The 16,582-nt window shown below is 49.6% G+C and overlaps 1 protein-coding gene and 2 long non-coding RNA genes across 5 annotated transcripts in view; 1 reads left to right on the forward strand and 2 right to left on the reverse strand.

Moving 5' to 3' along the window:
* Positions 1–5,976: 5,976 nt before the first annotated feature.
* ZNF281 (zinc finger protein 281) lies at positions 5,977–9,795 on the reverse strand. Of its 2 annotated transcripts, none has more exons than XM_039883514.1 (2): positions 9,579–9,795; positions 5,977–9,360 (listed from the first exon to the last, which is right to left on the reverse strand). In XM_039883514.1, exon 2 carries the CDS (start codon positions 9,340–9,342, stop codon positions 6,757–6,759), a length of 2,586 nt encoding a protein of 861 aa, XP_039739448.1. In that variant the 5' UTR covers positions 9,343–9,360; positions 9,579–9,795; the 3' UTR covers positions 5,977–6,756. The 2 variants fall into 2 exon arrangements, with proteins under 2 accessions (XP_039739448.1, XP_039739449.1); XM_039883515.1 differs by having other exon boundaries at positions 5,977–9,356; positions 9,579–9,687.
* LOC120619242 (uncharacterized) lies at positions 9,776–15,464 on the forward strand. Of its 2 annotated transcripts, none has more exons than XR_005657436.1 (4): positions 9,776–9,925; positions 11,319–11,495; positions 12,696–12,867; positions 14,731–15,464. It is a non-coding gene; the product is annotated as an uncharacterized LOC120619242 (long non-coding RNA). The 2 variants fall into 2 exon arrangements; XR_005657437.1 differs by lacking the exon at positions 9,776–9,925 and adding an exon at positions 13,035–14,177.
* Positions 10,501–16,582, reverse strand: part of LOC120619243 (uncharacterized) — a 60,624-nt gene continuing 54,542 nt past the window's right edge. The window contains exons 7-10 of the long non-coding RNA XR_005657438.1: positions 15,237–15,825; positions 11,536–14,639; positions 11,345–11,388; positions 10,501–10,582 (exon numbers count right to left, since the gene is read on the reverse strand). This is a non-coding gene — a long non-coding RNA (uncharacterized LOC120619243). The remainder of the gene's footprint in view (positions 10,583–11,344; positions 11,389–11,535; positions 14,640–15,236; positions 15,826–16,582) is intronic.

Here is a 16,582-nt window from a genome sequence, read left to right on the forward strand (position 1 = left end):
TCTCTCCTTGCCAAATGTTGATTTGCTCTAAAGTTTTAATAAAATCAAAGAGCGAACAAAACTAAAAACTGTAATTCTATGCACCCTCCCAGCCCTCCAGAAACCTAGGTCGCATTCTCGCTCAGCCCCGTGACACAGCCCTGCCTCACCGCAGTGACCGGGGCGCCGGCCGGGGCGCCGGCCAGGGCGCCCTCCCCCCCGCCCCCCAGTGCTCTCAAATCTTTGAGGTCTCCTGACGATGAATGGCGAACGCGTCCGCGGCCACCTCCGTACATCGCTTTTCGCCCTTTCCTTACACAATCGTCCTTCCTTCCCGTTCAGAGATAAACGTGTCACAACCATTTCGATGCCTTGTTTCTTACACTATGTTCAACGTTCACAGGTTTCCACACAGTCAAAAAAGAACCTGAACGGTCTACGTTCATCTAGTTGTAACCTAATTTCTTCCTTACTCAAAGTGAGGCAATTAAAAACGCGAAGAGCGTAATGGTTCCAGATTACTCTGGCAAATTTTCACAGTAGACCTTTGAGAGCGAGGCTGCCGACAAGCTCGCTGCTGCCAGCCGGCTCTCCCCGACGTGAGTGCGCGCAGACACGTCTGCGTCTTAGCGGGCGTCGCTGGCATATGCCTTAAGCATTGGGACCTGTGCAGCATCGTCTCCCAAATCCAAAGGGATAAAGCTCCACCGTAATTCACCTGAGAAACCAGCCACACGCCGCTGGGATGTCCACCGACAGGCTGCCGGTGACGCGCGCGGGGGGCCACCCGCGCGCCAGCTCATGGGTGAGGCTCACACGGCGGGGACCCAGCTGCAGACACGTTCGCGGTGATGCGCACGCCACGACCTCGCCCACCTGCGAGACGGGACTCGGGCCTCCTCTCGGCCGCGCTCACCTCCGCAAGGCACTTCTGTCGCTTCGGCCACCAGCTGAGAAAACGCAGGCTCAGAAAGGACCTTTCCCAGTGCCGCCAGGAAAGGGACCCGGGTCACGGGCTGTCTCTTCGTGGAGACTCACAATGACCCCCACTGACAGTTCTCATGACCCTCCAGAAAGGAGAACTCTCATTCAAACGTCCGCACTTGGCTTCCTGTTGGAAGAGCCTCGCTGCCGTGCAGCCCGACAGAAAATTGCCATAGTGCTGATGCTGTTGTTCGAGTTTGCAATCCGGTCACAAAAAATTCATCTACAACTGTCACTTCCAGACTTCAAAACCGTACTTATCGCAAACCTCAAGATTAACACTTTACCCCCCAGCTAAAACCTTAAGGTCCCAACAGATATGCTTACTTACACGAAACATGCTTCTTACTTAAAGCAGGGCACACACGGGCTAGTCGCAAGTGGAAACCAAACAACTCTCTTCTAATTATTAATTAGGGAGTTTCCAACTTTTTATAATCACTCACGCCTCCCCCTCGTCATCATACGGTGCGCCTTTACACTGTGCCTGTAAATTTTGCTTTTGGTGGGCTGGGGATGGAGAGTCAGAGCTTTTGCCTTAATCCCTAAATTCTGTGCATATTCACAGAATAGCATAGACCCGTAATTTTGACTGCAACTCTGTTAGAAAAGTTATTTAAAATTTTCACCGCCCCTTGGAAGCTGTTTTTATGAGTTACTAAGGAAAAAAATTAATGTATAAACACGAAGACCGGCCATCCTTTTCCTAGGCTGGAAATGTCAACAGAAAGTCGCCGCGGGTGTCCCTGCGAGTTATTTATTAATTGCCCCACAACAGAGCGAAGCCTGAGCCGAGAATGACAGAGGAAGGAGGGCCCGAGACCTCTGCGCTCAGACCCAGGGTCGCTGGAGGAAGCCGGACGGCCGGTTCCCTCTGAAAGCGACACCTGCTTGCCTGCCGGACGTGCCTGCCCTGCCCGGCATCCTCGTCCGCCCCACAGACAGCGAGAACCAGTTCTCCCCGGGGAGTGTAAGGTCCAAACCATTACATCCTTCTCGGGCTATGTGTCTACATTTCCCAAGAGACACTCTTTCGACACCTGCGTCGGGGCTTCCAGGAGCTCGGCCTGCCTCGCGTCCCACCCGGCCAACCGGAGACCCGATGAGGGACATTCTTGGTGGAAAGGTGCGGGCTGCTTGTGGGCTCCCACTTCTGCCACAGCTCGCGGGGGTACCTGTGCCCGACCGAAACACGGTGGCAGATGACCGTAGCCATCATGCACCGTGATGGAAGACTACCACCTTGGCACACAGATGAGAAACTGGACAGAATTACAAATTCCATCCAGCTCGTCGTCCGACCACCTTATCACAGAACTCTACAGCTTTATGTGGCTCAAATGTATTCCATAGAGGCTAAGTAGTTAAATCGCAGATGAGGACTTTTTAAAGTATCCGTAATATCCGATGTTTTTTTTTAGTTTAGGTATTGACTTCCTAAATTACTTGTACAATAATATTTTAACATTCAGGCAGCCTTCTGAGGCAGGGGTTCTGAACCTGGCGTCCACAGGTTAAGGAACGTTTATGGGGCAGGGGAGGGTTCTGTGAGCACGCGACAGACTTGCAAACACGTGTCCCAGGTATGGATGGGTGTGGCCTCAGGAGCCCAGGACCGCACGCTGTGCAGGTCTTCCCGAGAGCCGAGGTCACCAGGAGGAACTCAGACAGACTCTCCTTAAGTTAGTCACACTCACGTGTGGTCAGTATCTTAAAAAAGACAGGTACAAAGAAAGTAGAAGTGATTTTAAAAGCACACGCCCTCTCTTTGAAAACTACCATCTCACAGGACTTCTCCTGATCAAGGCTCAGAGGACGGAATTCCCAGACGCTGTCTTCACGCTAACGTTCATTTTAACAATGAATTAAGAACGTTCGAAACGACAGCAAGGGGGACTGACATCCTCCCTCAAAGCCAGGAGCGTGTCCCGCCGCAGCGGGCAGCAGGCAGACGCGGGCAGCAGGCAGACGCGGGGCACAGCCCTGCGCCCTGGTCACGGGCGGGCTCCCGAAACGAAGCAGCCGTGGGACGTCACTGACGCGGCCTCGTGCGGCCTGACGCACGAACCAAGGATCCTCGCCTCGCATTTTAAAAGTGAAATCCTGACATTACATCTCGGAGAAAATGCGAAGCCCAAAACACTGAGCGAGAAAGTGAGTCTTCGGCTGTTCTTGACTGTCCAAGTGTCCCTCTGGTGTTCAGAAGCTAGTTTTTTTTGAGGGAAGCTCTTCAGGTTAACAAGAACCCGAGTTTGGAGGCTGAGGGCTGTGTACGTCCCTCAAGAGGCCATACTGCTGGCATGTCAGTCACCCAGTTCAGGCTTAAATGCCACAACCGGCCAGTGACTCTACCAAATGCCAGAAACCAGGAACAAACTTGTTCTGCCTCTCTCATCTGATTAGTGTAAAACAGAAAACTAAATTTGAGGAAGAAACATTTTTATCACTGCTTGCATTTTTTTAACTTAAAATTTTAAGTACAGATTTTTTTCTCACATTTTCCTGCTCTCCTCAACGAATCACCTCCCGAATCACTGACAGGAACGGTCACGACGGCCGTGCTGCTCCCGAATTCACGGCTGCACAACGAATGAAAAGCCGTTTCCCACTTCGAACTCTCAAAATTAAAACCTTCAGGCCGATCGCATTCAGATATGACATGCCACAGGGAGGGGGTGGTCGGGGTACCACAGGAATGCCGGCGTCCCCCTGGAAGAAACGAGTCACCTGCAGAGAAGGCTGAGCTGGATGTCCACACAGAGCACGGGCCCGCTGAGCACTCCTGTGCGATAGAATCCCACGGCCAGCAACCACTGCTGCTCAGAACCCCCACGGCCAGCGACCGGCCGCCCTGCAGCAGAGGGCATCGTCCGCTCGTCCCAATCGTGCGCACCCACCAGCGGGTACTTCTCGGCAGAGGAATCCACGGGTACGCTTGACATAATTTACCGTTTCCCTACAATAATGTCATCATACCTGAGAAGACGGCAAAGCCTCAAAGGCCTACTCTGCCCTTTAAGATTTTTACTAATTCAACATTTGTAGCACTAAACTTCAAAGCACGAGTTTCTCATCTTACACAGCTGTCTACAATTCGCCCTGCATCTTTAAAAGTTAACATGTTTACTAACTTGCAAAATACCTGTTCTGCGTCGTCGACATTTACACGTTTTAGGTCTTCCCTTCTCATTTCTCTATTCTTTAAACCTGTTTAAAACACTATCGCAATATGATTTAATAAGACGTTTTTTTCACTACTAAAAATGCTCAAGACCATTTTTATTTGTGTCATACTCACTTTATTACGACCATTTTGAGGCGAAAAGGACACATCTAGAACCAAAAGATATTGGAACCTGATTTAAAATTAAGCCTCAATAAATAATCTCTCTGGAATCATATTTAGGATGGCCAACCCGGTTCCAGTAAAACGTGTTCTCATTTACATATTTAATTCCTACCCTTCCATAGTGTGCCTCGAACAGAAAAGATTCAACTAATTTTCAAATAAACCTAGAAACGCGAATATAAAGTTACACACTTTATATTCACGAACATAAAATGTTGTTGGCCACACACACACACACACACACAAGCGCGCACACACACAATAAAAATACCAGCCCCTAAACTGCAGATTATTCCATGAATATTTTATGAAACATAGTTATAATAGAAAAACCTGAAAAGTGTGACTGGTTATTAAGTGATATCTCCTTTCTTCAATTTTGTGATTAACAGGTATTTTATTGGTAGTAAACTAGAGCAAACAATCAGAATAATACATATGCAGTATTCAGTACACACAATAAAAGTTAAAGAAATTCAAAACCTGTATAAAACAAAACACGGGAGGAAAATACAGCTGGAGATACAGCGGGAAGGTCCTCGCCATCCTGATCGCAGCTTGTGCTCTGCACCCGACAGGCTCGACCGCACTCACGAAATGAGAAATACAGACTTTTTAGAATTGAGTGTATTTAAGAGGACTGAACACATTTTCTGAGAATCTTCAATGACAAATAGGTGACCCTTTCGCTGGTAAAGCACGCTTAAGGGAGGAAAGTGGGGGAAGGAAATTAACTAGTATTTTGTAACCATTTTTAATAATTTCTTATTTTCCAAACACTGCTTTCATAACAGAAGTGTTTTACACTCGCACAATATTAATCACTTTATTATACATGGAGGCCTGTGGCAGGCTGATTACACAAGACTGCAAACAAGCAGGCGCACTGCCCTGCGTCAGAACAGAACGTGAGACTGAACACCAAAAGTACGTGAAACTCATCCGCATAAACACCAAAGCACGTTAAAAATATAAGCAGAAAAAAATACAATTGCTAAAAAGTGGTTTAGAGAAGAGCCACTGTCCGTGAGGAGCTGCAAATGGCAATCAGCATCAATGGCAAGTTCGGAAGGCTTCAGCGGAGCCCTGTACAACACTGACTAACGCACCCTTTACAATGCACAGAGAGGCTGCGGTCCCACCAAGAGCTTCTGACGTCACTGCAACGCAGTCACGCCGACCCTTCCCATTGGCTGCATCACCAGCTGGAATTACCTTATTGGTACCTACAGCTCTGAGTATGCGGGCTTGATTAGACATGAAACCCGTATGGGTTTGCTTTTGTCAAAGGGAGGGGGGACGTTCACCTTATGGTTTAGTATTTGGATGCCATAGGCATGTGAAATGCATAATGAATTACCTGTGGAATGTAAATCATTCTAAAATTGAAACTGTCAAGACCGGAAGAGGGAACAAGGCAGGCCCAGAACTCTTAGAAAGAGGCTAGATGAAGAACAGCAGCAGGAAAAAAAACCCACCAGAAGTGTGGGTGGCATGTAGTAACACAGAAAAGAGGACGGTGTCTTTAGGCCGTGTATAATAATAATAACGCATACCCCAAATTTCAAAGAACTGTGTAATTCCAACTTGATTTCTAATACTGGAACCAGCCATTGGGCTTCAACACTGCTAGATGTCAGCGGGCTCTTGATGACTTCACAGCCTTGATACAGCGGGATAAGGAGAGGGTGCTTTTTTTTTTTTTCCTTCTTTTATTAAAGCTATCATTCCAGGCTTTGATCAAAGATCCAAGAATATTTGTTCTACCAGGCTGGAATGAATGTGGTCTGGAAGTTCAGAGTACATTTAAAAGCTGCAACAAAATATAGGTAGCCAACATCTCAGAATTCTGGATCAGCCCAGATGGAGACGGCAATCTGAAACGTTTTCGATCCCTAACTTAAACGATGAAATGTGTATCCTATCAGCCCAGAGAGAGCAATCTGAAATGTTCTCGATCCCTTACTCAAATGATGAAATGTGTATCATACTATCTGTAAATTGGATATTCCATTACAGTGATAACGTACAGAATTCCCATGCGTTATTACTTTCCTGAGAGTGAAGCAATTAGAATAACCTTAATCCTAGCAACAAAGTTTTTTTGTTTGTTTTTTTTGTTTTGTTTAGTTTTTTTTTTGTAGAGGTTTTTTTTTTTTTTTGCATTTAAAACTTTTGGGCTATTCCCTGACAATCTATACATGTAAATTTGATTGCTAAACATTGTCACTTTGAATGTCAAACTATTTTTAATCTATTGATTTTGATTAAAAATCATAATACAAACAGAGCTAAAATCACGCTAACAAAATAAACTAAATATGAAAAGTTGCATTGAAAGGGCATTACATTATTCTTAACAGGATCGTGTAGAAACATTCCAATGGCAGTGTTCTCAAAATCAAACGCATCACGGTCGCCCTCCAGCCTGGCCGCCAGGTACCTTACCTGTAGCTCTGGCTGGTGGGCGTCTTCACTCTCGTGCTGCATGGCTCACTGACATCGGACATCATACTCGTATACCCTGAGAAGTCTGACACCGAAGTCCTCACTCTATGGTCCACTTCTCCATTAGAGGTACTGATAAAGGTCATTGGCACCCTGCTGCCCGACTTAAACTGAGAACCAAACGCCTGTGCAAAGTTCTCAATCTGGTAGGTTGTTCTAGGCTCTATGTCTTTCTGAGGGTCTATCTGGCTAGCTAACTCCTGAGATGGAATCTGAAAGCCCGCGGAGGGCTCTAAGTTCTTCTGCTGCTCCTTCTGGCTAGTCAGTTTCTGAGATGAGGACTGAAAGGCTGACGACGTCTCTAAGTTCTTCTGAGAATCTATCAGGTCATCCAGCTCCTGAGAAGGCGTCAGCTGCTGATGGGGGGCATCCAGAGCAGACAGGTAAAGACCTGGCTGAGATCCAAACAACATCCCAAAAGGAGGCTTTGGCAATGAAGACGGCAACACCGAGGTAACAGATTGGCCGAAACCACACTCCAACGGAGACGTAGTGTAGATTTGTTTCTCTGGGAACAAAGTGTGGTTGTGGAGAGGTGAAGACAAACTGACGAACTGGAAACCGTGTCCAAGGGTAAAACCTGCATTAGTGGACTTTTCGAAAGCCTGCTGGAGGTATTTGGAGTATTCTTGCAACATGCTCGCCTTATCGCTTGAAGGGGTCTGGGTGCCGGGGCTCAGGTTCTCCTCTTGAACCAATTCTGAGTGCTCCCCTGAGGCGTGCAAATCCACCCGCGGCTCCGCTATGCTGAACGGGTCCTCCTTCTGGCTCTCCGACTTGCTGGAGTACTGATCCAAAATGCTCTGCAAAACCTCGTCGGGGATCCCAGACTTGTCGTGACAAGACTTGATTTCAGTATTGAGGGCCGAGGAGTCGATGAGTGACAGTGGGGCCTCACTGTCCAGAACGCTGACCCCCGCGGACTGAATGACGGACTGCTGGGAGACCACGTGTCCCACGTTGATAGAGAAGGCACTGTTGCTGCTGGCAGTTGGTAAGTATCTTCTTTTCTTGGAAAACTGCATGGCGTCGTCATAATTGCTGCTGATCTGGCCTTGTTTGCCCGCTGCACCGTGGAGAAGGCCGATGGCCTCCACGCCGGTCCCGGAGGCTATGCCGAGCGAGCCCCCGGGCTTCCCGGACAGAGACTTCTGGCCGACTATGTCTGGTAGGGGCGACACGAAGTTCAGGTAGCTCTTGTCTGTGCTCTTCCTGCTTCCTTTCTTGAAGATCAGCTTCGGCACCCTCTTCTGCAGGTCGTCCACGCCCGCGCCCACGCCGCCCGCGCCGGCCGCCAGAGGGGGCATCTCCACCGAGTAACTCTGCATGGCCACGTTATTCGCGATCTGCGCCTCGCTCGCTCTGGCCGCCTTATGCTCCTTGCTGTCCACGGCCACGCTCTTCGCCTTGGCCTTCCTCCTGGAAGAGCTCGCGGTTCCCTGAGACGCCGCAGCCAGGCCGCCCGCGCCGCCGTGGGCCGCCGCCCCCGGCTCTGCGCCCGCCGCCCCCTTGGCTATGGCTTCCCCGCACGTGCGCCTGTGCTTCAGCAGCCGGTCGGTCCTCGAAAAGTACTGCTGGCAGGTGTCACACTTGTATGGCTTTTCTCCGCTATGTGTCCGCTTGTGTCTCTCCATGTGGTACTTCTGGATGAACTTCATGCTGCACTGGTCGCAGCCGAATGGCTTCTCGCGGCTGTGGATCTTCTCGTGCCTCTGCAGCAGGTACTTCTGGATGAAGCCCATGCTGCACTGGCCGCACTGGAAGGGCCGCTCGCCGGTGTGGATGAGGACGTGGCGGCGCAGGTGGTAGGAGCTGCGGAACGCCGCGCTGCAGTGGTCGCACACGTGCGGCTTCGGGCTGGCCGACAGGAGGGCGCCGGCGCCGGCCGCGGCCAGGGCCGGCTTGGAAGGGGCGCTCGGCTTCCGCTTGGCTTTGGTTCCCTGAGATTCTGGCTTTGGCCTCTTCGCCTTCTTGACGCTGCCGTCGTGCTTTGGCTCCTCGCCGCCGAGCAGGGCGTCGCGGGGGTGCTGCGCCGGCGGCGGCGGGCCGTGCTGGTGGAGGACGCTGAGGTCCTGGATGACGCCGTGGCCGCCCCCGTCCCCGCTTCCGCCCAGGCCCGGCGACCTGTCGCCGGCGCCCGCGAACAGCCCCGCGTAGTGGTGGTGCTGGGGGGCCGGCGGCTCGTCGGGCTCGGCCGGCTTCTCCTGCTTGATGCTGACCAGGGACTGCAGGAAGCCCCAGGGGGTCCGCTGCGCCGCGAAGGCCGCGCCGGGCGCCGCCGGCTCCTTCTTGAAAGTCACGTCCGGGGCCGGCGCGGGGGGGGGCTCGGCCGCCGGGGCCGCGGAGGTAGCGGAGGAGAGCACGCACGGCGGGGGAGGGGCGGCCGGGCCGGCCGGCCGGGTGAAGCTGGCGACCGGGGGGAGCCGGTGGTTGAACATGACCAGACCCTGCGGGAAGCTGGGCTCCATCTCCGCCCGCCTGCCGCCGCCGCCGCCGCTCGGGAACCCGCTGCCGACTTTCATGCCCCGGACGAGGCCTGGCTGCGGAGGGAGGGACGGGGAGAGGGGACAGGAGAGAGGCGGTGGGACCGGGCCCGCGGGGACCCCGCGCCCGCCCCGCCGCCGCCGCCGCCGCCGCCGCCGCCGCCCGGCCGCAGCGCCCGCCCCGCCCGCAGCGCGCTCCCCGCGGCGCCGCGCGCACGGCCCCCCGCGCCCCCCGCCGCCCCGCCCGCCCCGCGCCCGCCCGCGGCGGCACTTACGGTCCCGCCGCCGCCGTCGCCGCCGCCGCCGCCTCCAGTTAATAAAAATAACGCCGTCCTCTCCACAATGGAATTAAAAGCCTCCCCCGCACTGCGCAGGCGCGGCGCGGGGTCTGCTGGGAACTCCCCGGCCCGGCCCGAGGGGAGCGCTGCGCGGCCAGCGCGCAGGCGCCGCAGCTTCCGCCCGGCTCGCCTGTCAATCACCGGGGCGGTTGGGCGGAGGGGCGGCCCGGGGCTGGAGGGGCGGGGCTCTGGGGACCCTCGGAAAGGAGGCTGCGGCGGCGGCGGCGGCGGCGGCGGCGGCGGCGGGGCGCGATTGGTGGGCGGCCGTGCAGGAGCCGGACGTGGTGCGGGCCTCTGCGGGAGAGGCGCTCGGTGGGGGTGGGGGCGGACCCCGAGGGCGCGCAGCTCCGCGGGAGTGGGGCGGAGGACGGGGGTGCAGACTGAGGCCTGCACGTTGGGGCCCTCTGCACTTTACAGTTTGCGGTCCGGGGACCGATCGAATCAATCCAGACCCGAAAGCGCCTCCCTTGGGGTACTTTTGATTCCACCGAGAAACATGCAACTTCAAGTGCTCTGCACCTATTCGCGCACCGCGCTCTGTCCTCAGTGGGGGGACTCTAATAATGGGCGCACCGCGCTCTGTCCTCAGTGGGGGACTCCAATAATGGCGCACATATTTTCTGCATTTGCGGGGAGGACTCCTACAGGAAACCGCACTAGAGGTACCGGAAAAAAAAAAAAAAAGTCTTGCTGCCAACCTACCTGACGGCTACTGGAAAAGAAAGCCACGTGTAATCCAGGTTCAGCAGCCCTGTAAGACACGCCCACACGCAGGTTCATCATCAGATGCTGCTTAAATGCCAACACCTTCTCAGTCTGGCTCTGATGAGCCTGCTTGCCAGGTTACACTGCTGCCTGGCCCCTTATGTGACTCGTGAACAATTGCACACCGGGCCCTTCTAAGGTCACTAGGATTCACTCAGCTTCCCCAGTATACAATCCTGAGAATTGGAAATATTACAAGGTTGACATCTTGAAATCAAAGTTATTTCAACAAAAATCAAACAAGGATTTGTTTAGTGCCTAATGTACACGAGGCACTCACTTTCATATTAAGCATGCAACAATCTAAACCAGCAACTTTCCTGACAAAGCATTCACGAGTCACAGGAATTTTTTTCATAAAACAAGTAGAACTAGGACAATAACTTATGTACGTAGCATGTTTTCTTAATGAAATGACGACTCCATTTTTCTCAAAGTATTTCTAGCTAACGAACTTCTCATAATTCAATAATAAATGACTTCCCTGAGAAACTTCACCATCGAAACCATAAAGATTATTAACAATTCCTTACGGGCCTCTCTGAGCCCTCTTGAAAACTTAGAAGACATTTAATGAGCATTTTGAGATAAGAAATATTAGTATTGTTCTAACTCCATGCAAATACATGTAAGCATTCCGCCACTGAAGCCGTTACACTTCGATACTGTCAGGTCTAGTCAAATATCAAAAGGACTGAGAATTAAAAACTTAAGGCAGTAGTAAAATATCCGTTAGCGCCTATGAGAAATGAGGCTGTCCCTTTGTTCCGGGTGTCAGTGTTTAATGGTGAGCCGGGATGCATATAAGCCAGTCCAAGCATGAAGGGCAGTAGGACACTCATATGAAAAGCCAACTTTGTTCCTCAGTTATCAAGATAAGAAACCTGTCATTTCTCTCATTCACTCTGTCAGCCTTGAGATACTCCGAGCAGACTTACCTCTGTGTCATGCACCCCATATATCAGGAAGATGAAGAGACACTCTGAAAGAAAATGGAGGAGAAAAGCTGTTAACGCTAATCATTCAGCGGTAGGAATACCTGAAATAAACTTTCCTGGGAACAGACAAAAGAAGACACACTTCATCAAGGTCAATTTATTTTTCTATTTTTCAACATTAGAAGCCGTACCTTGAGCATTTATAAGATACCAGCGCATCACTTGGAGTCGCGGTGCTATTCAATTCTTTAGAAATAGAAAATAAAAATACCAACCCAGCTACAGAGAGAGTTAATCAGAAAAATCAGCATGCCAGTCTCGGAAAGATAGCTGGGAAATAAAAAAAATTAAACTCAGAAAATCTTGTCAAAGTAATCAGAGAAACAACACTAAGCATCGGGGTTTCTAAGCACTGCTTTAGACTACGGCAATTAGAATATATTTGTTACTGTATTCAATGGGTAAACTTTTTTTTATATCAATGTATAAAAAAACAGCTAACAGGATAAACTTAGAGTAATAAGTGTAATTTTAAATACTAAAAATACCACTTCAAGTTATGATAAAGTTTCACATTATCGGCTGTTGTAAAATTGCATACGTTTTTATTGTGTCCTCTAAAAGTTCTAAAAATCTGCTTTATTAGTTCTTAGCTTTAGAGAACAATTAATTGTGAAATGTAAAGCTTGCTCTTACATCTGAAAATCTTAACTTTGTAAAGAAGACTTGCGTGGTTTAAACTTATTAGAGATAATAGGGAACAAGAAATTGTCCATGTGTTTCTTTCCTTACAAAGGAAATAAAAGTCTACATTGTATTAAATTAAGTCACATTAAATAGGAGTCCAGACTAAAATCTGGAAGTGGTTCAAATAGAAAGTATGACACTTTCAAAAGGAACATATTGCAGGAATATTTTTATATTTGTTTTACCCTTACATCTTATAGATAATGGAAACAATCCCAGAACAAGGATATTGAGTAAAATGGAAATGAGTTTTGTTCTTGTCTCTTTTTTAATAGAATTCACTTTTTAAGGACAATTTTAGATTGACAGAAAATTGAAGAGACGGTTCTAAGAGTTTGCATGTATCCATTTTCCTTATGATCTACGTTTTATATTTCTTCTCCAAGAATTTTTAAAAATCCACATTTTCCCATGTCTTGGTAGAATAAAAGAATGTGGAGCAGGTACCAAAATATTTATTTACTGTATTTCTGTGTTACATTTTAAATTTTAATAGTTAACTCTTTAAAGTAATGTAAAATGATCGACAACTAAAATGTCCCTTTGGATAAAAGGATTTAGACTGAAAAACGACTTTGAATAAAGGCAGCTTCAATCTCAACAGCTCTCTGTTTCTCCTTTTTCTTTGACTGACGCACGCTGGAAGCGTAAGAGGCAAGCCGGAGAACGGTGACTTCTAGTCCCTGACAAGTTCTGAGACTCGAAACCACCCCGAGGAGTCTCCGCCTTCCTTTCTCCTGCACTGTCTACCTGCCGCCACCGCACGCGGTTGGAAGGTAAAACATTAATAATAATCGTTCATTTGTGTGCTTCACATGTGATGACTTTTTTCCCCTCTGCGTCTACCAGCTACTGACAGTTGTGACGATTCAGGTTTAACTCTACAGAATTTCATGAGCCCTTCACTGCTCAGTAAACACCCACTTTCCTCCATTTTCCAAAGGGAAGAATCGAAACAAACTGCGAAACATAAAAAATCTTAAGCTATAACCGTGAGGCACTTTTCAATTCCTGTAGAGCGAATACCTCTAAGAACAGCCGGAAGGAACCAACTGCCAAATTTCAACTGGCGTGGACATTCCCGGAACTCCTGACACCGGCGTTCTGTCCTCCCGAAGAGCAAGGGCTCACAGCGTGCCCCGTGTCTGGGATGCGTGGTCCCTCACGTTCGCCGGTGCTTTCTGCTCGGCCAGCCGCAGATCCGTTCCCGCACGGCATACCGGGTGCGTTCATCGCCGGAAGCACCAATTCCCAATGGCTTCGTCACAGTACAAACAACAGCAGTGGGACAGGAAGCGTCCGAGAGCAGCTGGATCCCTGCCGCACGTGTGCACTGCAAGGGCGGGCAGGGGCCAGGGCTAGCGAGAGGCCACGGGGATGTCACATCGCACGCTGTCCAGGAGTTAAAAATAGAGACGTCGGGGGCGGGGATCATACCCGTTCATTTCCGTGAGCCGTGAAACGTTAAAGCCCGCGGCAGCTCCGTAAATGTTTTCACGTTAGAGACGTCCGCTGAACTGCCCGCCCGTAGTTTTCAAGGGCTGACACGGAGGCCTTGGTTTTTGTATCGGTCGCTCTGTTCTTTCATGCTGCATGACGTGGCTGCTGTGACATCGCCTTCTTTTAAGTGGTGAAACGTTCTTTCCTGGTGAGCCAAAGAACAGGAAAGTGCCCCTGTACTCAGTATATTGCCCACACTGCCGTCTACATGATCCCATCTGTCCCTCGCTATGGTACCGCCGAGCAGGTGGCGACCCTCTCGCGAGCTGGATTTTATAAACAGGGATTTTGAGGCTTGCTCCAGGTTGGCAGAGCCGAGGGTCAGTGTTCTGACTCCTAAGAGGATGCTCCTCCACACACACTGCCTTAAACAGACACCTTCCTAATGCTTAAGTCGCCGGCTTGGACACAGGCAGCTGGCGAGGTCTTTCGAAGCGGAGCTTGGCTGAAAGGGCCTCGTGGTGCGAAGAGCTCGCGGTCGGGGATCTGCATCCACATTCCCGGAGCTCCGGCGAGCGTGGAAGGCCTCGCAAGTCCAGGAGCAAAACTGCTTTGCGACAATGACGCTCAGCTGCTGTGCTGCCAGGTTGTCTTTTGTGCTTTTCCTAACAAATTCTCGTTCGATGATGTATACTTGCTCATTGCCAGAAAACATACCTTTTTCCATCAAAAGGCTGCTAGACACCACATAGTCAAATATTCTTGTCGTTACTATCACTTCCCGAACGTCTCTGAATGTATGGCACTAGGCTGCGTGCATTTATTTATTTATAAACCATGCTCCAAATGACCCTCTATGCACAAGGCCCGTTGGGGGGACTAAATCCCACGGAAATGAAAGCATCAGTGGACCACGGTGGGTGGAGCTGAGCTCGCCGTTGCGGCACGGGAGGAGGGGGGGTGATGGCGAAGAACTGGAAACCGCCTGCACACCCGTGGACACGGGAGTCGCTGGACACGTGGTGGCTTTTCATCCCTTAGCATCCTAGGCAGCTGCACGAAGGACGCGGGGCTACGTCTGTCAGCCGGGAGAGATTTCCATGCGTCACTGAATGAGGAAAGCAAGAGGAAGAGACACATGCGTTACATAGTCTCATTTCTGTAAAACAAATAACAAAATCGTCTCTTCCCCTCCCCAGATATAACCGATTAGACGAAACAAGAGAAAGGTGTGGAACGACGCACACCAAACTGGTTTCCTAGAGGAAAGGTCGAGACGGAGAGGAGGGGAGTCAGGAACGAGTGAGACAGAAGCAATCGGGAAAAACATGCACGACATTATCAGCAGAAGAGGAGGAAGATGCAGGTCCACGGAGCATGTTGCCATGGATACAGGAAACAGAACCTGCACGTGGGTAGGATCTAAGTATCAGATGCACAGATGAAATATTGATTTGATTTGGGGATGAGACTGTAGGGTTTCTCTTCATTCCTGTTACTTGAATATGAAGACTACAATAAATTTGAATAAAAAGCTGTAAACGAGTTTATTTAAAGTGAATCGATTTTAAAGCGGGTTTATATTTTTTAAATAAATGCAAATTCATTCTCATTAGTAGAATTAGAGAAACCTAAGTAGTGTATACAGTAGAACGAATCATCAGCGTTGCCAGGGAAAGAGGGCGCATCGTGGAAGGGGACTGACAATCTTTTGGTGATCGCCTCTCACGTTCTGCACTGGGTTTGATCCTTTTCTGAAGATCAGACTCTCGAAGGGGCAAGAAGAGTGATTAGGAGACGCTTGGGAAAGGGGACTTCAGGGAGAGACTCTGGAAAGGCACCGTGCTGTGAGACCACAGAGCTGTCCGCAGGACCCGCCAGGAGCTCAGAATTGCCAGAGCCAGTGGCTTTCAAGCGGGAGAAGGGGAGCTGATGAGACCAGAGGGACGACAGGACCAGGCGGTGGCAGGACTCGCGTGTCATGTCAAGGAGCTCAGCTATTTTTCTCTGGGCAAGGATGTCACTGCAGAGTTTTAACCAGGAAAGCGACGTCATGAGTTTTGTTGTTTAATTAATGCTAGTGATGATGAGGGAGATGGACTGAAGACGCAGAGGCTGGAGGCAGGGCAGCCGGTCAGGAAGTTATCGTCGGCGTAAGAGACCGAAGCTCAGGAGACGGTCGTGAGGACGCAGAGACGTGCAGGAGGTACAATCACATGTGGCAGAACCTCATCCTATTACAGAAGTCAGAGGCGGTGACAGGTATTCTCAGCCAAATTCACAGTCACTAAAGGCTGCAGGTGAGAGATCACAATTTTTTGGTAAATGTAAAAAAAATCTAAAGAATAGTCTCACCTTTTCTTGGTCTGGTTCTGAATTAGGAGGTCGCAAGAATCTCCATTTCTACACACGCCTCAGTGTAAACTTCATTATGCCCTTATGCATAATACGATTTAAGAATTAATTCCAGCTCTGCTGGCTCGAGCTCTGTGACCCAGGGCAAGTTACTCAATCTGTCTGTGCTTCTGTTTCCTCATTAGAAACAGATATTAACAGTACTGACCTCAGAGGTTTGTCAAGAGGAACAAATGAGCAAAAATTTCAACCCAATACCCGGCTCAAAATAAGCATCTGGTAATATTTGTTATGTAAAATGAACACATCACAGTTTTAAGGGGTAGTCAGCAAATAAGAGTGTGTAACTTTAGAGAGCTTGGAGTTTGCCTTATTTGAAGATGAAATAAATTCAATTGTGCATCGATTTTTAGGTTGTAACCAAAAGGAAGTTAATAGATTAGGAAGAATTTCCGGCCAGAACTTTAAAGAGTTTTGGCAACAAAATTTTCTTCTATAGCTTTTTTTAAGTTAAGACAATTGGCCGGATATGATAGACAGCATATAAGGGTTATTATTATACAGATCTTTGCTATGATAATTTTGTGATTGGCTCAGACTGGCTTACGAGCCTAGCCCTTAACCAATCCTATGATCAGAAAAGCAAGATCATAAAGCAGATGACCACTTCCATTCAGGCTAGAGCCAGAGGAGGAA

Source organism: Pteropus medius, unplaced genomic scaffold, assembly GCF_902729225.1.
Source record: "Pteropus medius unplaced genomic scaffold, Ma_sr-lr_union100, whole genome shotgun sequence".
In the NCBI taxonomy this organism is placed as follows: domain Eukaryota; kingdom Metazoa; phylum Chordata; class Mammalia; order Chiroptera; family Pteropodidae; genus Pteropus; species Pteropus medius.

Coding starts and splice junctions, on each gene's coding strand:
- ZNF281 (XM_039883514.1), bottom strand. CDS start 9,342: ATGAAAGTCGGCAGCGGGTTCCCGAGCGGCGGCGGCGGCGGCAGGCGG.